At 37.1% G+C, this 19,094-nt stretch overlaps 1 protein-coding gene across 2 annotated transcripts in view; it reads right to left on the bottom strand.

Annotated features, from left to right (window-relative positions):
• The window catches only part of XRCC4 (X-ray repair complementing defective repair in Chinese hamster cells 4), a 188,009-nt gene that overhangs the window by 168,294 nt on the left and 621 nt on the right, over window positions 1–19,094 (bottom strand). The window contains exons 1-2 of one of the 2 annotated variants that reach the window (XM_014960513.1): window positions 19,060–19,071; window positions 2,161–2,310 (exon numbers count right to left, since the gene is read on the bottom strand). In XM_014960513.1, coding sequence (XP_014815999.1) covers window positions 2,161–2,299 — 139 coding nt within the window. In that variant the 5' untranslated portion in view covers window positions 2,300–2,310; window positions 19,060–19,071. Of the gene's footprint in view, window positions 1–2,160; window positions 2,311–19,059; window positions 19,072–19,094 lie in introns of those variants that run through there. The other variant, XM_014960514.1, reaches the window with a different exon arrangement.

Genomic DNA, 19,094 nt, shown 5'->3' with positions numbered 1-19,094 from the left:
TGCTACGTGTTCCTTTATCTTATAAAACTAGCAGAACAGATCAACTTTAGAGAAACATGAAATGTATAAATCCATACATCTGTAGTTCTTTAACCCAGTAACAGTGAATACATCAGATAACATTGCATATTTGTGTGCTTCTCCTCCCCCCAAGATCTGACTTTTTTTTTCTCCTTAATTAAGACTCCCAACACTTTTCATCACCACATTAAATATACAAAAACCATAAAAGACAACTCCATCAGCAACTCTCATTCACTTCCTGGTAGGTCTTGCCAAGCAAAATAATCCACAGCATGAGAAACCCAAAAGGGATTTCCCAAAGCAAGAATTTTCTGACCACTGGCTTTCCCTCCTCCCAGGTTTTGAGTTTAGAATCTAATCAGTCTCAAACATGATGTAGTAACTTAGAAAAAGCGATCAAAAACAATGTTGAGTGTATGAAAACACAGATCCGTGCAGCAAAAAAGCACGCACAAGAGCTTCAACTCCTAATGAAATTATTCAAAGAACTACAAATTCAATAGGAATTCCTTAGAATCAGATTCCTGCAGAAGAAATAGAAGCGCTCTCCTTTGGATGCGTACCCAGTGCTCATGCTAAACGGTTGTCAGTTTCTTTCTTTCCCTTTAATAGAGTGAGGTCATCTTGCTTTCACTGGTCCTCTGTTTGGGGAAATGATCATCCAGCCACTCTGCCAGATGCAGGAAGTTAACAAAATGAGAACTGTGTTTACATATTTTTTCTATACTCTTCCAGTTAAAGTAACACAGCTTTTGCTTAGAAAAATAACAGATTTAAAGAATCGGCTTTTTTGTGAATTTTAAGCTGGGGGTTTTAAAGTTATGTAAGAACAACCAGAAAAGCTTTTAAACAGAAATAATAGTATCCTCAATTAGTTAAATATTTATCAATGTTAACATCCTTTTTGTTATTTTGAAGATACATAGTTTGACTATCCTATCATCAAATGAAGAGAGACAAACCTTTCATACCAGACTACAGGGAACCAGCATTGACATATATGAATTTGTCCCATGTAGGAACTCCTAATCAATGGTGTGCTTAAAAGGAATGTGGAAGAGCAGATTTAATACATATGAGACATAATTTAAGTTAGTCTTATTTTCTAGATATGAAAGAAAAAAAATGGTGAAAATTGTATTCAAAAGGAGGTTAATGAATTATTAAGCTTCTTTTTATACACATGAACTGTATATATATATATATAGCTTCTATATGTGTGTATATATATAATACATGTGTGCGTACATATATATATACACACAAAGCACTATTTTTTTATATATATGTATATACATCTCAGACCCATTTGAAAGCTTGGCTTATGTAGGAACTAGGGAGAAACAATGTCCACTGGGCAGGGAGAAGGCAGGCAGGCAAGAACTACATGGACATCTGTTCTTATGATTCAGAAAGAGAGTTGGAAAAAAGTTTTTCCATACAATATGCTGGTAATATATCATTCTTACCTCCCTTTGAAATATTTTTGCCACAGAGAGGGGTTTTGATTAAATATTTGAAACATTTCTAAAGGAACATACAAATTTTTCCTTCTTCTTGCTAGGTATGAATGAAAGAACAACGAACATATTAAGAGACCCATCCTCTTATTCAGGTTTCTGAGAGGGGAAAAAATTCCATAGGCTTTTTTTTTCCTCTTCTGATAACTAATGCCCAGAAAAAACATTTTTTCATCCCTTCCCTTCTCAAAAATTCACCTGACTAGCCAAATATAGGTACTTTAATAATTCAGATTTTATGAAACCATTTAAAAAACATCTGCACTTAAATTCTTCATAAAATATAATTTGTAAATGGCACATTTGTTCAAGGGTATGGAGAAGACACATAAGCACGACTCCAATATCAGTGCAAGAATTTGTATTCTTGGGAAAGAACAAAACACTGCATATCCATATCATAAATGAATTAGTATTAGGTTTAACACATAATCTTTCCAGATTTGAAAGACCTCTGAACATCTCAGAAGACCATGAACCCCACCTCCTCCATCACTGGGGAGAGGTAATGCCTGTAAGTAGTTTGTTATGCAAGTTGTGGGTCACAGTTTAGAAAGTGTTTAAAAATAATAATAAAGATCAGTAATAATTTAAATTTTTTTCTTTCCATTATTACCTTTCCCAGTCCATGCACATTGACCATCACTAAGTATAATACCAAAGCCCGTGCCTAAATCTTTTTCCCATGATACTTGTAGAAAATATGTTTCTTCTGGATCAGAAACTGGATGAATTCTGTTCAAAGTCTTCTCCATTTTCCAGACACCTGTTTAGGAAGTAAGATAATCTTGTTATAATCAATGGCTTGTTTTCCAGCTTAGCAGTTTTATATAACTAGCTTTGGGGAAAAAAAAAAAACCATACAAATATAAGCATACTTAAAATTTTAATTTATTTTCCTCCACAAATTCAGTTTTTCAGATAACTGAAATAACTGGTAATTCAGAAAACTGAATTACAATAAGCAAGGTTTAACTGAACAGGGCCAACAATCAAATATATTTGAATACCCCCAAATTAAGAAACTAAGTGTTAGGAAGCTGGGGAACACAAAATTACAATACACAAGTACTTACCCATAGCTATGTTTTTAACTTACTATCACTCAACATACAGCACATGGAATATAATTTGAAATAATTGATATTCATCTGGAAGACTGCTGTATGAAAGCATACTACTAAGCTTCACTGCAAAGCAGAGCTTGTAGTGGATATAAGGAACCAAAGAAATTGTTTTAAAAAAACAGATGCTGAGGATAACAAAATTTACGATGCTATGGTGAATTTTTTGCTCAGTATTAAAGCAACTTGACAATCTGTACTTGACCTAAGACTCTCTAAAGAATCCCTTGTATTTATACATTGTCTAATCTGACAACAATAAATCTTCATAGTACTCAAGAATCTTCAAACTGCATTTGGCAATTTGCTCTACAGAATCAGAAGAAACAGCCAATTCTGAAGTTAACATTGACATACTGTATTTTCATTGAGAAAGCTGTATGTTGTCCAGCACCTGAATAGTTTGTTTTGGGGTGTTCAGTTGTTCACTTATACAGTAAAAACAGCATGTATGGACAAAAGCAGGAAAAAAGCAACTGCAGAATTTTAAGTATGTGGAGCGAGCACAATGATGCTTGGTCAGGTTAGGTATTATGAGATCTACCAAGTTTTCCATCTAAGTGTAGTAATAAACAATCATGATCACACTCACTTCAGGCCTTTCTTTGCTTATGGATATTGAGAGCTAAACCTAAATACAGATTTAAGTGCAAATCAAAAAGTTGGCATTTTCAGGTTAGGAGGACCAGCTTTAACTGCAGTTGAGTCACTGTGCCTGACCTTTGCTCAACCCTGCGTTCAACAACATTTGAAAATGCCTTTCCCTTGTCCAGACAAGTGCACAGGATTCAAAAGCAGCAAAATATATGAATGAAAGACTTGTTTTTCAAGTATAAAGGTGCATTAGCAGCTAGACAACAGCTGCATTGTCAATAAAACAAACATTCATTATAGATATCAATAACATTAATGATACAACACAGTAACAACTTCTGATGGCTAATTAAACCACAATACAGATTATGTTGCACTAACAAATAGCGTTTTTAACAACAAAATGCACATCATGTAAAGGGCCTGCTATGAACTCCAGGCTGGACCATGGCTAAAACATATCACTAGGCACTTCCAGCATTACTGACTACCCATTGAGTTTTCATTACCAAATACACAAAGCCCTAACTTTATTTTTCCAGTTTAAAACTTTAAACTACACATAAGGACCATAACATTTTCCTGTTTAGAATATTTTTCTAAAGAGTTTAGGATTCAAAAGCTATAGTAGGTGTAGAAAGAGATAAATCATGTACATGTAGGTAAGCATCATAAATTCTCACCAAGAGCAGTTAAAAAGGATGACTTTACAATTTACATCCGTAAAAACACCACTGCTTATACTATTAGAGAGGTCATATTCTGCATTTCTACTCGCAGAAAATGCACCAGAAACTAAAAAGTTACTTAAAAGCAATGCTGAAAAATTAGTTTGAGCCCCCAAAAAATGTCTTCTATTTCCATCACCAAACAACTGACCATTTCAGAATATCTACAGTCTGTCTATGCACCTGTAAGCAAGAACAGAGAAAGAAATATTTGGGGCATGGAAGCCAGGAACAAGACATTTGCAAACAGTGTTTAAAGAACTAAAGCCATTTTAAAGATTTGTAGCGCACTAACTGCCTGGACATGGGTCAATAAAGAGCGCAGGACAGGAAGCGTAAGTAATGTGTATAGTATGTTTAAGCACACAAGCATGTATTCTCCTGTGCCCCCCAGATTCTCTGTTGCTTTTTGCTTGTTCTGGAAAAATAGTCTCTCATGAAATATTTTCATAAAAGTCCTTCTGCAAAAGACAATCTTTTCAAAAAGATTTGAATTATTCCTTATTATTTACAGATTGCAAAACAGTTGCTCGTAACCCAGACAGCCATCATACAAGATGCTGATGCATATATATAATTTAATGGGGAGTTTTTGCTTGCTACATTTGATTTTATCACAAAGCAGAGCAGCATTTAGTGAAAACCACCTGCACCAGAGGCTTCCTTTTAGATCTAGATTATTTGTAGCAGAAAGCAAAGCAAGGGAGTTGAATTTTCTATTTATATGACGATAAAGAGTGTCAGTCCTCAGTCAGAAAAACTGACATCAAGAGTCACACAAGAAATTGAATTTATTTAAAGATGCGCTAACAAAGGCCTGAGATTAAATACATCTGATATTATAATACTGTGCTTCCCATGTATCCATCTTCACACATTAGTATTTCACTCAAGTGATGTGCAACAGCTAAAAATGAAGGTTCTGCTTAGACATCATTCTTAAGAGGTCCTTTGCTGGCATAAGGGATGAGCCCGTTAGCAGAGCTGAAAAAGTTTCCATATAATTTATATATCTGTGGTAAAACAACTTCAATAAAAACAAACACACTGAGGAGGTACAACACAGAAGAATGTTCTGTATTTCATAATAAAATGCAAAATATAGTTGTCAACTTTTTCAACACTGTATTGTGTATCTTTGAACAAACAATTTTACAAGAGAGCATAAAATGAAAATACTTATTCTCACAGCTTTTATCTTCTCTATTGTGCTTACTGACCTTTTGAGGAGAGCATTAGCTATTACTACATGTTTAGAAACTGCTTCACAAAGCAGAGCTCAGCCTTGCCTGAGATATCCAAGCACTCAGCTGCTCCAATCCATCAGCCAAAGCTTAAGGATTCTTGGCTGTATATAATGGCTATTATTTACTTCCCTTCAAAAGGAACAGACCTTCTTCATGAAAATGAGTCTGACCTACACAGCATATACAAACATCAGTGCAAACAAAAATACTAGATGTTACTACTTTTCTAAAACCTGTTTGGGGAGAAAAACCAACCACAATAACAAACCACCAAACAAAAAAAACCCAAACCAAACCCCTCTTCCACAAATCTTAGAACAACACGACTATTCCAGGGTTTAGTGTAGTGTTGAGTCAATGGATAAACCACACACAGCTAAAAGTGTGAATTTAGGGGGAGAAAAAAAAAAAAAAAGAAAAAAGTTACCTAATTAGACTAACGAAAGCAAAAAAATCAGAGCATATTCCTTATTGATTTCTATAAGGTGAGTGCATGCATCTCATTCACTCTAAAGGCAAATTTTAATAACATATGTACACCCATGTATTTCCAAAGTAAGAAATTCCAGGAGAGTAAGCTGGATGCCCCCCCTTGGATGTCCTCCTTGATCACTGGAAGTCAGCTGTATTTTCACTGGATTCACAAGTAACTTTGTTCAACATATGTAAAAGATATATTGCTCTATACCTTAAGAACTGAAGTAAACTTCACAATTCCTTATAACCAGCCTATCTCAATTCACCTGCCTGCTTACTGTACATATTTTCTCATCACCCCGTCAGCCTTCAACATGCCAAAAACGTGACTCTTCACAGATTGACTAATTGTCTATAAAAAGGTGATGGTGTTCCTAGTGGAGCTTCTGCCCCAGGGCATTTGTTGGTGGGGGAACGCCAAAGTCTGTGGGGTATGTGAAGAACAGATTTCCCAAAGCATATTCTTCAGCTCCCCTTCCCCAAACTAACACCCAAAAAACCCTCCCACCTTATAAATACGTCAATTTGGCTACCAGTGACTGTTCTCTCCAGAAATGCAGAAGACTGATACCATACAGGTCTCTTCCAACCTGAATGATTCTATGATTCTTTACACATCATTTCCACAGAAGATGTCATATACACACAAATTGGAGAGTTAAAGTAGTATCCAGTCTGCAACAAGTCAGGTTGCCCATTGTTACTGTTGACATCACTATCTCCCAAACCCTAAACATAGATTCTAAAAGTGAAAAAATCATATACCTGACAATCTAATATCTAAATAATGCTTTAAAAGGCCTGTTATTCAACAGGATAATTCATTGTCATAACCAACACCCACGCAAAATTCCAGCCAACGGTCCTGCACGTGCTTGTCTTAAGACCTACCTTTATACATTCAAAAAGTAGTCCCACTAGAAATTTTATTAGGAAATTCTTAAACTGATGCCAAACTATTTCTCTGTTGTGGCTATCGTCTCAAATAATCCATTAAAACTGCAACCAGAACTGAAGCATAAAGAGTCACAGCTGTTTTAAGTACTCTGGGACAGAAAAAAATAACTGCAGATGCATGGACAGAGGGATCTTAAAATTACATGACAACTTGAGACCAGAACTTCCACAGAACTGGTTACACAGGCTTGTAGAAGCTAGTACTGCTTTTTAAGATTGTACTAACATCCCCATGTCCACCAAGTCATGACTTCATTATGAAAGCCAAAAATATAAAGGCTGAAAGAGAGATGAAGATTTAAGAGCTAGTTTCACTTTCACATCTTTGGCTTGAAAGGTAGGGACACAGGCAAAAACTGTATGAACGCTCAAAAATGGTTAAAACAGCCACTTGAATTTTGGCAGTCTCACGATTTAACAGCCCAGCCGCTGCTGAAGCTTATAGAAAAAAAATCATTGCATAAAACCAGACTATTTTTATAGCTATCCAACAAACTAAATTACTGAAATCAGACCCTTACTATTGCAGTCTAAAAGCACCTCCGAGTCTATTAGACTGGAGGAGTGCTTTCGAGTGCCGCTCAATATTCAGCAACACTGTCTCTGTAGGCTCTTTCCATTCACTGTCTCAATAAAATGAGAGCAGTCAGTACTTTCTTCCTCCCTTAATTATGATAAAGAAAAAGCTGCAGAGAAACTGATTGATTAGGGCCATAAGAAAGCCAGTGTTTTTCTCCTTTAGGGCACAGGAGGTCACACCACATAGCAGCACCTCACCGTGTTAGAGCCAAGGATCTGAGACAAGCTTGCAGGTGGGAACAGTTGAGTCCCACCCCAAATTTGTAAATCAGAGGCTTTATTGAGGCCTTCGAACAGTTGAGGATTGAGCTGCTTATCTTTAGCACTTTGTCCCTTTGGTCTTTGGCTTCTATGATCTATATTAGGCAATGTTTCTTTCTAAGGAGAAATCAGCTGTTGGCTGGTGTGCAATGGACTGGAGTCTACTCTCTGAACAAACAGCGTACACAGTTGCTTCTGAATAAACAAGACACTTTTAAAATTGGTTTACAAAGAATTTTATATGTTGTTTTGGATAGCACTAGGCATAGACTGAAAGCCAAATCTTTTAGGCTACTCCAACACAGCATCATTGATAATATTTTGAACTTCAGCACTATTTTTTTTTTTCCATGCAGACTAATGGCTTTTTTTCAAACTGCTTCAGCTGCAGGTGTTCCAAACTTCAGCAGCTATGCATGGAAGGCTACTTACAGATCAGAAAGAGCTACTATTTCTTTCTAATGCTGCAATTAACTTAAGTGCTTTCTTGCTGAGAAAAACAGGGAGCTATCTACAGTGAGTTCGGAATGCAAGACCAGCACCTACAGCACACTGCTATTAAAGGCTATAATTTGATCTCCTCTGTCATTGGCTGGACCACAACATACACTACAAATCAGATCTAATAATCAGAAGAAAGTGAATGGTTAACCTATAATCAGAGAACAGGTACCATTCAGGAGATGCTGTCCATACTTTAAAGTGTATTAGCGGAGATATAAACCAGCCAAAAAAAAAAAATCAGATTGCTTTTAAAGATTAAAACTAGGTTTTACCACATTTTTCTAACAAAAGGAAATAAAATAATGACTATATTTATGAATATTTCTAGAGATACATTTCATACAAATTGATATTCTCTCATGTTAATTTAAAATTCCATTAACTCCAACACTTCAAGACTAAGAGCATTAAAACATCTGACAAAAACTTCAACTACAACTCAGTTAATCTAAGAACTACTAATCAACCTAAAAAGCACTTCCTCTTTTTTCTTTTCTTTTTGAAATAATATGACTGAGCCAGGAAACATGAAGAAAACAATACAGCATCCTTCCTATCACATCTCACAATAACCCTCCTATTCCTTTGGCCACAGTACTTGTTTGATACTGAAGAAAGATTCAATAATAACCTTCAGCTGTAACTTAAAGATACATCTGAAGTCCAAAAAAGATAAAAATTTTGAAAGAGCTTTGTTCCCTAATGAAGTTTATGGGGCTAACACAATTTTGTACTACATACAACCTAAATTGTATCTAGTTGTTCTGTTTAGCTCTGTTCTACATTAAAAGCACAAGGATCACAATTTTGTCAATAATGCGACTTTGTCTTGCAGATAAAGGAAATGAATCAAAAATTGGCACTGGATATGAAGAAGTGACTGAATGACTTTATAACTTTGCGCAAATGGGTGAATGGCCCATTTTAAAAATTCAGTCCTGCGTGACAACATTTTGATCAAGAGATTGACTTCAAGACAGCTGCAATCAGCGTTTGGTCCTCACGGACCCAACTGCAGAAGCAAGACTCACATGGCTACCATTTGCACTGCTTGCTTCCCACTGTTTCGTGGCAGCCACAAAAAAATTGGAAACATGCACATACTTTCTGTGCAATTTTAAAAAAAAAAAAAAAAGCAGTCTTGAGCTTGTCAGACTCAATGGGCCGAAAGGATATGCAAGATTTGCCACAGAAGATCTGGAATCTACCATAAGGAACAACCCTTGTCAGACTTATTTACTACAGTCACCAGCTGAAAAATGAGGAGAAACAGAAGGAAGCAGACAGTCAACAACCTTTATAATAGGAATCCTACTAACAAGCTTTGATCTTAATTGTAGCCCAGAGGCAAAGCCCACCCTGGTGTCTTTCATCCTCTTGAAGTCTCAGACCTAACCCACTACCAACTCCAGGCATCCCGGCTTGCCAAGCTTCCTTATAAGTATCTATATTAGGAGACAGTTTAAGCTATAACAAGGTTAAAAAAAAAAAAAAGGCCTTCATATATTAAAATAAACACCCCAAGTAGGCAATTATACTAGTATATACTAGCAAGTAAGGGAGTATCTGGATAGATTTCCAGAAGGGTCAAACCATTCTTTTTCACTCTTTTCTCATTCCCAACACTAACAGTTCAGTGTGTGTATGCTGTCAAATCCTCTTTCCAAAATCCATGTCAGAGAAATCCTGAGGTTTCCCCAGATAAATCAGGATACTCTAACTGAATGTTATAAACCTATAAAAAAAGAAAATTAAGCAATATAAGTGAAGTATTTCATGATGAAAAATTTAATTTTAGTACTGAAGTTATTAAAAAGCATGGATAGAACAGAGTAAGGATTGAAGACGGCCACCAGACCAGCTTCAAGTGGGCAGATCTGGGATACAAAGTCAGCAGGTGTGCCCGAGAGATCCAGGTTCACTACCTTTGTTGCAGCTGGGAGATGCAAGCCCCAACAAACATTTTCTAACTCTACTTTGGCAGTAGGTCAGCCTGGCTTTCCAGTGTGGCATGGAGCCATACCTAACTTGCCTTTCTTTGAAAGTTGCAACCTTAGACTATTTATTACAAGAGATAATTCAGTTTCTCAAAAAATAAAATTAAAAAAATCTAAATACATCTCAATTTTCCCCTAATCCCTCTTGAAAGACAGCCACAAAATAATTTATGTTTTGAAGATAAAAAACAGAAGAAGTAGACAAATCTGTACAATTCTGCCAGACCAACTTTTGAGTCTGCCATATACAATCAGTAAGAACCAACCTAGTATCTTAGTCACATTTCCAAAAGCATCTCTGCAGTTTTCCCTAAGTTAGTACTATCCATTTGAGTATGAGAAAGTTGGGTAATTAAAAAAAAAACCCAAACAAACAAACAAAAAAGACAAAAAAAAAAGCAAAGCAGCATGTTTTAACCACCCTTCACCCATCCAAAAATACCCAGATACATATGTCTTTTTGATGTATATTTAGATAACATTGTAGTCTGGTTGGGGTATCATCTGTTTTCCAAAACACTGCCTTCTTTAGGATTAAGCACTATCAGGATATTCAACACAAAACAAATCTGTCCTACAGATTTCCTTTGTTTTCTGTTCTTTAGTCCCCATATAGACCTACTATAATCCCACTCAGTTTGACATGTTTCTCTAAATGTTTGACTTAACATAACTGAGTAATGGTTTCCACTAAGCTGTCTGCCTTTTTTTTTTTAGATAAAGTCAAATAAATTCCATACTATTTAATCCACAATAGCTCCATAGGCAAGAGTAATGAATTTGAATCAAGGATAAATGAAACAAAGAAATCAGTGTCAGCTAGATATGGATGGATGTAATTCTATATGTAAGATTTCTGAAGAGCTTTGAAAAATTGAGCTCAGTAACCTGGAAAAACAAGTTTCACCAAATGTAGCCACTTCAGGGGGACAAGAGCAGGTATAAATATGAAAGCTTACATATCCTCCTCTCCTCCCACCTCTACACCCATGACTTTTCAAAGAGATGGATTATTTTAATTTCACATCCCTGTCAAATTAATAATAAAAAATAGGCCTAGCCTGCAAATTGCTTTCTCTTGCTAAACAGTTTCCTAAGGCATTTTCTTTGAAGAAAATTCCTGCATTACCCCGTCTTCACTTAACAAAAGTTTTATTATGTTTTTCTTTCCATTTGCTATTTATTTACTGGAAACGGGAACATTGATCTCCCTGAAAACAAAGAGCTCACACTAATTTATTAATTTAAACATTTTAATTCATTTTGTTTCATCTGGCCCCCACAAAAAAAAAATTCACAAGACATTTTCAATGAACTGGGATATTCACTTTCAATGCACTTAAATTTCAATTTTTACAGCCCTTTATTCAGCCATGTTTATCACTTTGCATTGAAAATTAATTACTTTTTTGACAGATTAGGCTGAGCAATCAGAGTTTGAAGATAAGGCAAAGAGACATCCATCTGAATACATCCATACTGAACATCAATTTCAACTGTTTCACAGATGGGCACAGGTCCAGTTTTGGTTCTTTAATCTGCCTTGAATGCTGTACCACGAGATTCAACATATGGGATTATAGGATGCCACTGCCCCATGGTAAAGCACCTTCAAAAGAGGCAAGAAACCAACAGAAGAGCAAGGCACCAGTTTAGCTTAGGCTTTGTGATAATGCACATTGGACAAACCAAAACAGAGAGAATCAACATATCCAAGAATGTCCACATCCAAGAATGACCAACACACCAGTATTTTAGCCCCTTTAGCATTTAGGAGGGGGCCCGGTGCCCAAGTCCCACAACCTCAACAAGCTCTGAGCAAACAAGCACTTTTCGTTTTAAAAAAAATAGATAAAATAAATAAGGACGCAGTTCATCAGTAGTCATGTTGCTGGCCTTTCTGGTTCCCCACTGCAGAAGCTAAAGAGAATCACTACCCTAGATCACTATCTGAAATGAAACAGTGAACAAATACAATGGCTCTGAACTAATGCAGGTACATAAGCATAAGAAAAGCAGCCCTTACTGCAGAAGAGTCAACTCTGCACAGCTCCAACACACTGCTTCAGTATAGTTTTAGGTACAGTACTGCCACTGCATTGAACTCTCTTTCGATGTTACAAGTACACTTATTTGTTTTGCATCCTCAAATACTAGAATCACAACAGAACCTCAAATTAACGGTATATACTAACAAATTCCTCCTCTAGCTCATTATTTAAAGGAGAGAAAAAAAATCCATCTATTTCTAGGACAGTCAAGGGTAATAAAAACATCCCTGGAATAGGCAATATAAAAGAAAGATTATGAAATATAAAGCACAGTTTCATCTATATACATCCCTAACCAAGGCAGAGTTTAAAAAAAAACCTTTCTCTCTAATATTGCCTTCAGGAGATTATGAAACGTAAGTCAAGTAGGTCTATTACCAAGACACACACAAGAATGCTTCAGCTAGTTCCTTGCCTCTTATCTCCAAAAATAATTATCCTCTGTGACAGCAATGCCTAGCTTTCACTGAAATTAACATTTCTGCCCAATCCCCTTTATGCCTATGGCCATAGTACAGTGTGCTGTACTATGTAAATTAATGTTAAGTTTCACAGCTGGAGAAATTTAATATGAGGCCACACAATACAGTTTGCTGCCTCCAACTACTGTCTAAGCTTCTCTCGTTGGCTCAGTCAATACAAATCTCTCCTCAGGTTTTTGTGAAGTTTCTACCATAAGCTTGACACAGCTGATGGCATTTGGAAAGCCCCATGCTCCCTCTTTCCTGTCCAGCTACTGTGGTGAAAAGGGTGGCCTCTAAGATCCTTTTGTAGACCTGTAAACAAACAATCCCTTTCATATTCATTTGAATCATTTTTTAAAAACAAATGCCGCCTGTGATAGGATATATAGCCTCACTCTTCCTCTAATTGCATTAATTTTTCCATCCCAAGATAGCAAGCAATTTGGCTGACGTCTAGATCAAGAATACAAAAGTTCTCAGTCTCCACACTCTTAAAATCACATAAGATCAGTCTCCCATTTTTACTATTTATTTTACAGTGTCTGCTCTGTCTGCTCCGTTGGAGGACACCCCTACCCACAAAACTCACCTAGAAGTTCACAAAGCAGATGCAGATATATTCCAATATATTTCCAAACTTTAGAAATCTGGACTATTTAAATAATTTGCTATGAAATTACTAATATGCCTCAGAAGACATTAACACCAGAGGCCCTTGCTTAGGCACACACGTAATGAAAATTTTTTCAATTTGGAACTTTCCCTGTCAGATATGTTCTTTATGTTGATCAGATTTGACTGTGATAGATTAGCAAACAACAGTAATTTAATTAGTAATTCTCTTCTAAATTTTGCCTTAGCTTGTTTCAACATCATACCATATATAAGCCAATAAATCTTTTATATCTTGACATATCTTGGACAGCAGTATTTATTATTACATTATCTGATATTAAGTTCCACTAATAATCTTCCAATTCACAGGAACCTTTTGCCGCCTTTCCTTTTTTCCATCTCATGTATAGAGACAAAAGAGGTGGGGAAGACTAAATTTCACAAAGGCATCCCAATTACAATCAGTAGGATGTGATGGACACTGTTTCTTAATCCAGGAAAGAGGCACAGCTCCAGTCAACAGAGGGAAAAGGGATGGAACTAGAGCAAACCCTACTTTTTGTGCAAAAATTTCCAATTCATGAACCATTTATGGCATTTTACAATAGCTTTCTAAATTGGACTCTCTGTTATTTAGTGAAGTTAGACCAGATCATAACTTAAATGTGTACGCAAGTTATTTTACAACAGCAAGCACTACACACCTTTTGCCAAATATAACAGTGAAGAAACCACAGCTGCATCCTATCAGCCTTGAAGACAAAAATAATGGTTTGGGACCTTGAAAATCTCACCCTAAACTCCTAGTGATTCCACCTACTCTTCTAGGATGTGTAGTGCTTTTTCATTTGGGGCTCCTGAGCTTTAACATAACCCCTTAAAAACACTCTCCACCTACTGCTAAGCCCCAGGCGACAAGAGGTAAGGATTAAAATTTCTCATCTTCAAGTGGCACTGAAAGATAACAAGGACATCAGAAATAGGCATTGAGACAAAACAGCAAGTGACCCTGTAAGGATCACTGCACATACATAAACGTGTAACATGTAATATAGTGAAGTCAACATAGAGCATAGTAAACCATTTTAAATTATCTCATCCGTACTGAAATGGAAGTTTATTGGTCAAAACAGACCACTGTAAGCTACCCAGCCTTCTTGCAAACCCACTCACAAGACAAGGCACCAGGAGCATCAGCACTGGGACTGAGCATGTCAGAAGAGGGGTTCAGGTCACCTGTGTCATGTACAGCATAACTATTTCTACAGCAAGGCCGTGACCTTTCTTTTTTTTCTTAGTGCTGTTGTGCACTAACCCTGGCATTAGCCCACTAGTTGTATATGACTTTATCTTTCCTTTTCTTTTCTTTTTTTCTTTTAAAATAATACTTAATAGGAAAGCTTTGTTTTGCGAGTTGCGAGTCATGACTTGGATGTACTGGTTTTAGTCCAGATAAATGCTTCAAATCAGTGGAATTTAAATGCTGAGACAATTGTGAAAATCCTTTATGCACCTTTTTATGTGATAATAGTGTTTAAAATCTACCTCACTAGGTTTAGTTCTTAAGTATTTCATCAACAGATACATCGGAATTATCTTGTAGATCCATGATGGTGCTATTCTGCTCATTTCATTATTGGTATCAAAATAACTCCTGAAGTGCCTGTAATGCCATAGCTTCATATAACAAATCACTTTAAACACACCGTATAAAGCAATCAAAAATGTTGAGTATCTGGAAAGAGAAAGCACTTGCCTATTTCCTTAATCTGGATAATGTAGCCGCCATCATGTGATCCAACAAATGAAGGCATCCCAGACTATAAACTCAGTATCTGCCTGTCCCACATCAAGTATAGCATAATAGCTGACACATACATTCCTCACAGTCTTTCAAGACTCTAGTCAACTCCTATAGAAAAAAAGCCTACACCATTCACAGAGTTTTATCATACTTACGAAGGACAGCAATTCACATAAAACCTGCCACAAAAAGCAGAGTTTTTAAAGTAGGGGAAATCCCATTGTTATATCATACATCACCGGACTATAAAGTTTCTATAAAAATAGAAACTTACAGTATGGTTACAATACCAGGTGAAAGCACTCCTCCCAAGCACCTCTGATGTGAAGACTGAGGACTGAGTATCCATTCTTTCCCAGAGTAGCTGCAACCTTCAAGCATTTTACAGCTATTATGGTTCATACTACTATAGCAAATAGAGCGTGCGCTTTTGTTAGCTAACAGAGGGAGGCAGGAAATGGGAAGAAAGAGGAGCCATACCTAAATATAGATAGCTTTTTTGCAAAACAGCATTAGCAAACAAAAATGCCACGTTCTAATACCATTGCCAACATACAGAACACTACCTATTCACTAAGTTTGCCTGAATAATGCATATCCCTCATGTTCCACCGCCTCCTTATTCCAGTGGGAGAGCTAAATGAATTTGTAGCTGTAGCAACTATGCAAATAAGTTTTTATGCATTCATGTTTGTAGTTGAAGATACGAGGAACAACAGAAGTGGATATAATGTAAAACCCAAAAAGAGCATGATCAGCTTTTGCAGATCATTCAAGCTAGCATATCTCAAAAAAACCAACTGCATTTATAACATATATGCAAATGTTTTTTTTCACTTCACATATACACATATGCACATTTGTTGTGCCTAAAAATATTTATACAGATGTACCTGTCATGTCAGTCACCCACCTGTGATATTTTCAAACTATTTCATACAAGCTTCCTATTCCTGAAAGCTAAGAGACACAAGAAAAGCTAAATACCTAGCCTCCCACATGTAAGTTGACATTGTTTTGTTAGAATTCCTCCTGCTTTTGAAAACAACCTAGAAGTTTAATCTCTGAAGCTACCTTTTCTGCATTTCATTATACACAGAAATTCCTTGGTATGCTCTACTGCTTAAGACACTCAATTGAATAGTAAGCAACCTGTTCATTGGCAAATCATACTACTAAAACATTTCTTAATGTGTGTGTACTATGAAGCACAGCCAGTATCACTAAACCTCCTTTAAAAAAAAACAACAACAAAAAAAACCAAAACAAACAAACAACAAACCAGAAAACCAGTATTCATCATCAGTTTTATTTATCTATTTGCATATTGCTATATTGATCAATATAATTGCTTAAACTTCTGATTTATTTTGAGATTTCAAAGGACAAGTATGCATATCCAGCCAATTCTTGCAGACACTACCAACTGAGCTACCTCAGCTGCTTGTAGTTGGTTTTCCATGACAATATATTAATTGGGAAAGAAAAATATACAGGAAACTGGAGTACCACCATCTGAAATGCTGTATTTCAATCAATATATTATGGATATCACTGCTGCATCCCAAAAGACATTGTCATGCCAGGTACGTTATCTTTTAAATGATGCCTCTAAGGCTCCCACAAGATCATTAATGATCAAATGGCATTTTTCCCACAAAAGTAAAATATGCAACTTTTTCAAATTGTTGATACTGTCAGAAACTCGCAAATTAAACTGCTAGGGTAAATAAAAAGCATTTTTGCAAAAGCTGCAAATGGATTTCATACATGAGCTTACTAGTACCTATCAAAGTTGGTAACGGTATATTAAAATTATCATGTAGGGCACATTTGCAAACAAAATTACTGAACTAGAGAAAGCTAGCTGACCACCTGGAAGCAGGTTTAACTACAGCATAACCGCGAACTGACAGCTGCAGTCCCCTCTGCAGTTACAGAAATAACTTTTCAATTTCAGTAACAAATCCGTGTTAAGAAACCGAAAGTGAAACCAAACAGGAAAACTAAATCACTTTTCCTTTTCTGTCTCGGAGACACCGAAGTTCAAAAGTATTATTGCCTCTAAAATGTAGGGTCATGGTAACTATTAAAGGTTGAACTGTTTGTTAAAGTTGTAACTTATTTCACTTTAGAAATCTACATAAAGTGACATCAAACACTTTAACATCAGGTTAGGCTAGATAATAGAGCTGTTTTCACAAGTGTCTTTCTGCATTTTAATTGAACTCCATTTTTCATGCAAAGCCTCAACACGTGAAAAAAAGAAATCCATCCTGTGAATGTATTTCACTAACAAAATAGGAGTAAGAAATATGAACATGTTATGACAAAATAACCACGCATCTTGCTAATTACCTATTAAATCAAGGGATACATTTGCAAATTACTGAACCTTCATAATTATTAGACTCACACAATCTCGACAAACATAAAAGGAAATCTAAAATCAATATAATATCTGAAATCCACAGGACAGAAAACCTAGTTATATAAGAAAACCCATCTTCAGTTCCACGTCTGCTTGTGTTGGAAAACACTCAAGTCATTTTGGTGATTGAGTCTGGAACTCCAACTTTACAGAGAACTAAAAATTACAGTTACCAAAGTAACTACTGCAAATTAAGTTGCTCTTTATACAATACTAACAGCATTGTAAGGTATTGTGTATGTTTGTTTCAGTTGCCTTAAAATACTTTGCTTTAGTAGAATACTGCCTTGATTCTACTACACAAACGTGTTATACACATACTGCCATTATCCTGCAGCCTCCTACAGCAACTTCTGGAAGTATGTCATACGTTACCCCAGCTTCTGCTGGAATGAAAAATTTGTTTCCCCTTACCAAAGGAAACAGCAAAACCTGTCCTGCACTCAACAGACAAGGAAACACAGTTTGGACCCAGTACTTAAAGACATAGAATGAGAGAGACCTCAAAACAAAGGCATTGTCTTTGAACGGGTTAATGCTTTCCAAGTTCTGTAAGATACAGTGTAATTATAGAAGGAGGCACAAATTTTTCATAGAACTCCAGAACAGAGGTTTGTCCTGACAGTAACACCTAGGCACCTTACTGTAAATACAAAATAATCACACTGAAATTCTTCCACAGAACTGGGCAGAACACACATAGTCTGCATTTTACTGATGTCCCTCACAGGATCAAAGGTAATTCCTTAAAAAAATAACAATAATCTCCTAGTTTAAAACACAAATGCCGCATCTTTTTCATGGCAAGCCAAAACGAAGGCCTATCCCTTTCATATGGCTTAACGGTAGAGCAGGCACTGTCAAAACCATAGAATTACAGAATCATCTAGGCTGGAAGAGACCCTCGGGATCATCAAGTCCAACCATCTACCCTACTCTAAAGTTCTCCCCTACACCATATCCCCCAACACCACATCTAAACCAGCCAAGACCTATCCAAGAGTAACCACAGGCTTCTCTGACACGCGAGTAAAAGAGGTCAGCCATGTGGGACATTCAGCTTTTTAGTAAGTTTGTGTCTTCAGTTCTAGGAAAATACACTGTGGTCACAACAGGGAAATACACTGCCTATACCCAACCATTTTCAAGTTGACTTGAAGCGTTAAGCGCGACTATTGGAAAGGAAAGAGGACCAAAACCTCCACAGGGAGAGAATACAGGAAAAGGGCAAAATCATAGGAGACCAGAGTGGAGCAGAAAGACCAGGCCCTGCTCCTCAAGGGAATCCAGTCAGGATTTTCCCTAAGGAAGAACTTGAAGGGAAAGTAACTTATTACAAAAAACAGCCTCATTAAGACGCTTTTTATGATGTTTACGTGCCATCAGCAAGCGGCTCACCCCTGCCCGGAGGAACCGAGGGACTGAGGGACACCACCCAACCCTCACACAGCCCGCCCGCTCCCTGCCCGCAGGCGAACCGCGGCCGGGGCCTAGCACCGCCGGCACTGCAGGCGTTACGGGCCCCACCGCCCGCCCCGAGGGGGCTGGGGCCGATATTGAGCAAGGTAAAGGGGGCCCAGACTGCTCGCAGTTGAGGGTCTCGGTCGCCCCGGCCTCCCCGGCGGCCGCCCCCCCACCACCCCGGTCACGGCGGAGGGGGCGGGGCGCCATGACCGACCTACCTCCTCCTCCCCGCGCCACCGCCCGCCGCTTCCGC

This window comes from Calidris pugnax, unplaced genomic scaffold (genome assembly GCF_001431845.1).
Source record: "Calidris pugnax isolate Ruff unplaced genomic scaffold, ASM143184v1 scaffold326, whole genome shotgun sequence".
NCBI classification, from domain to species: domain Eukaryota; kingdom Metazoa; phylum Chordata; class Aves; order Charadriiformes; family Scolopacidae; genus Calidris; species Calidris pugnax.
This window is presented reverse-complemented; position numbering and strand designations above follow the sequence as displayed.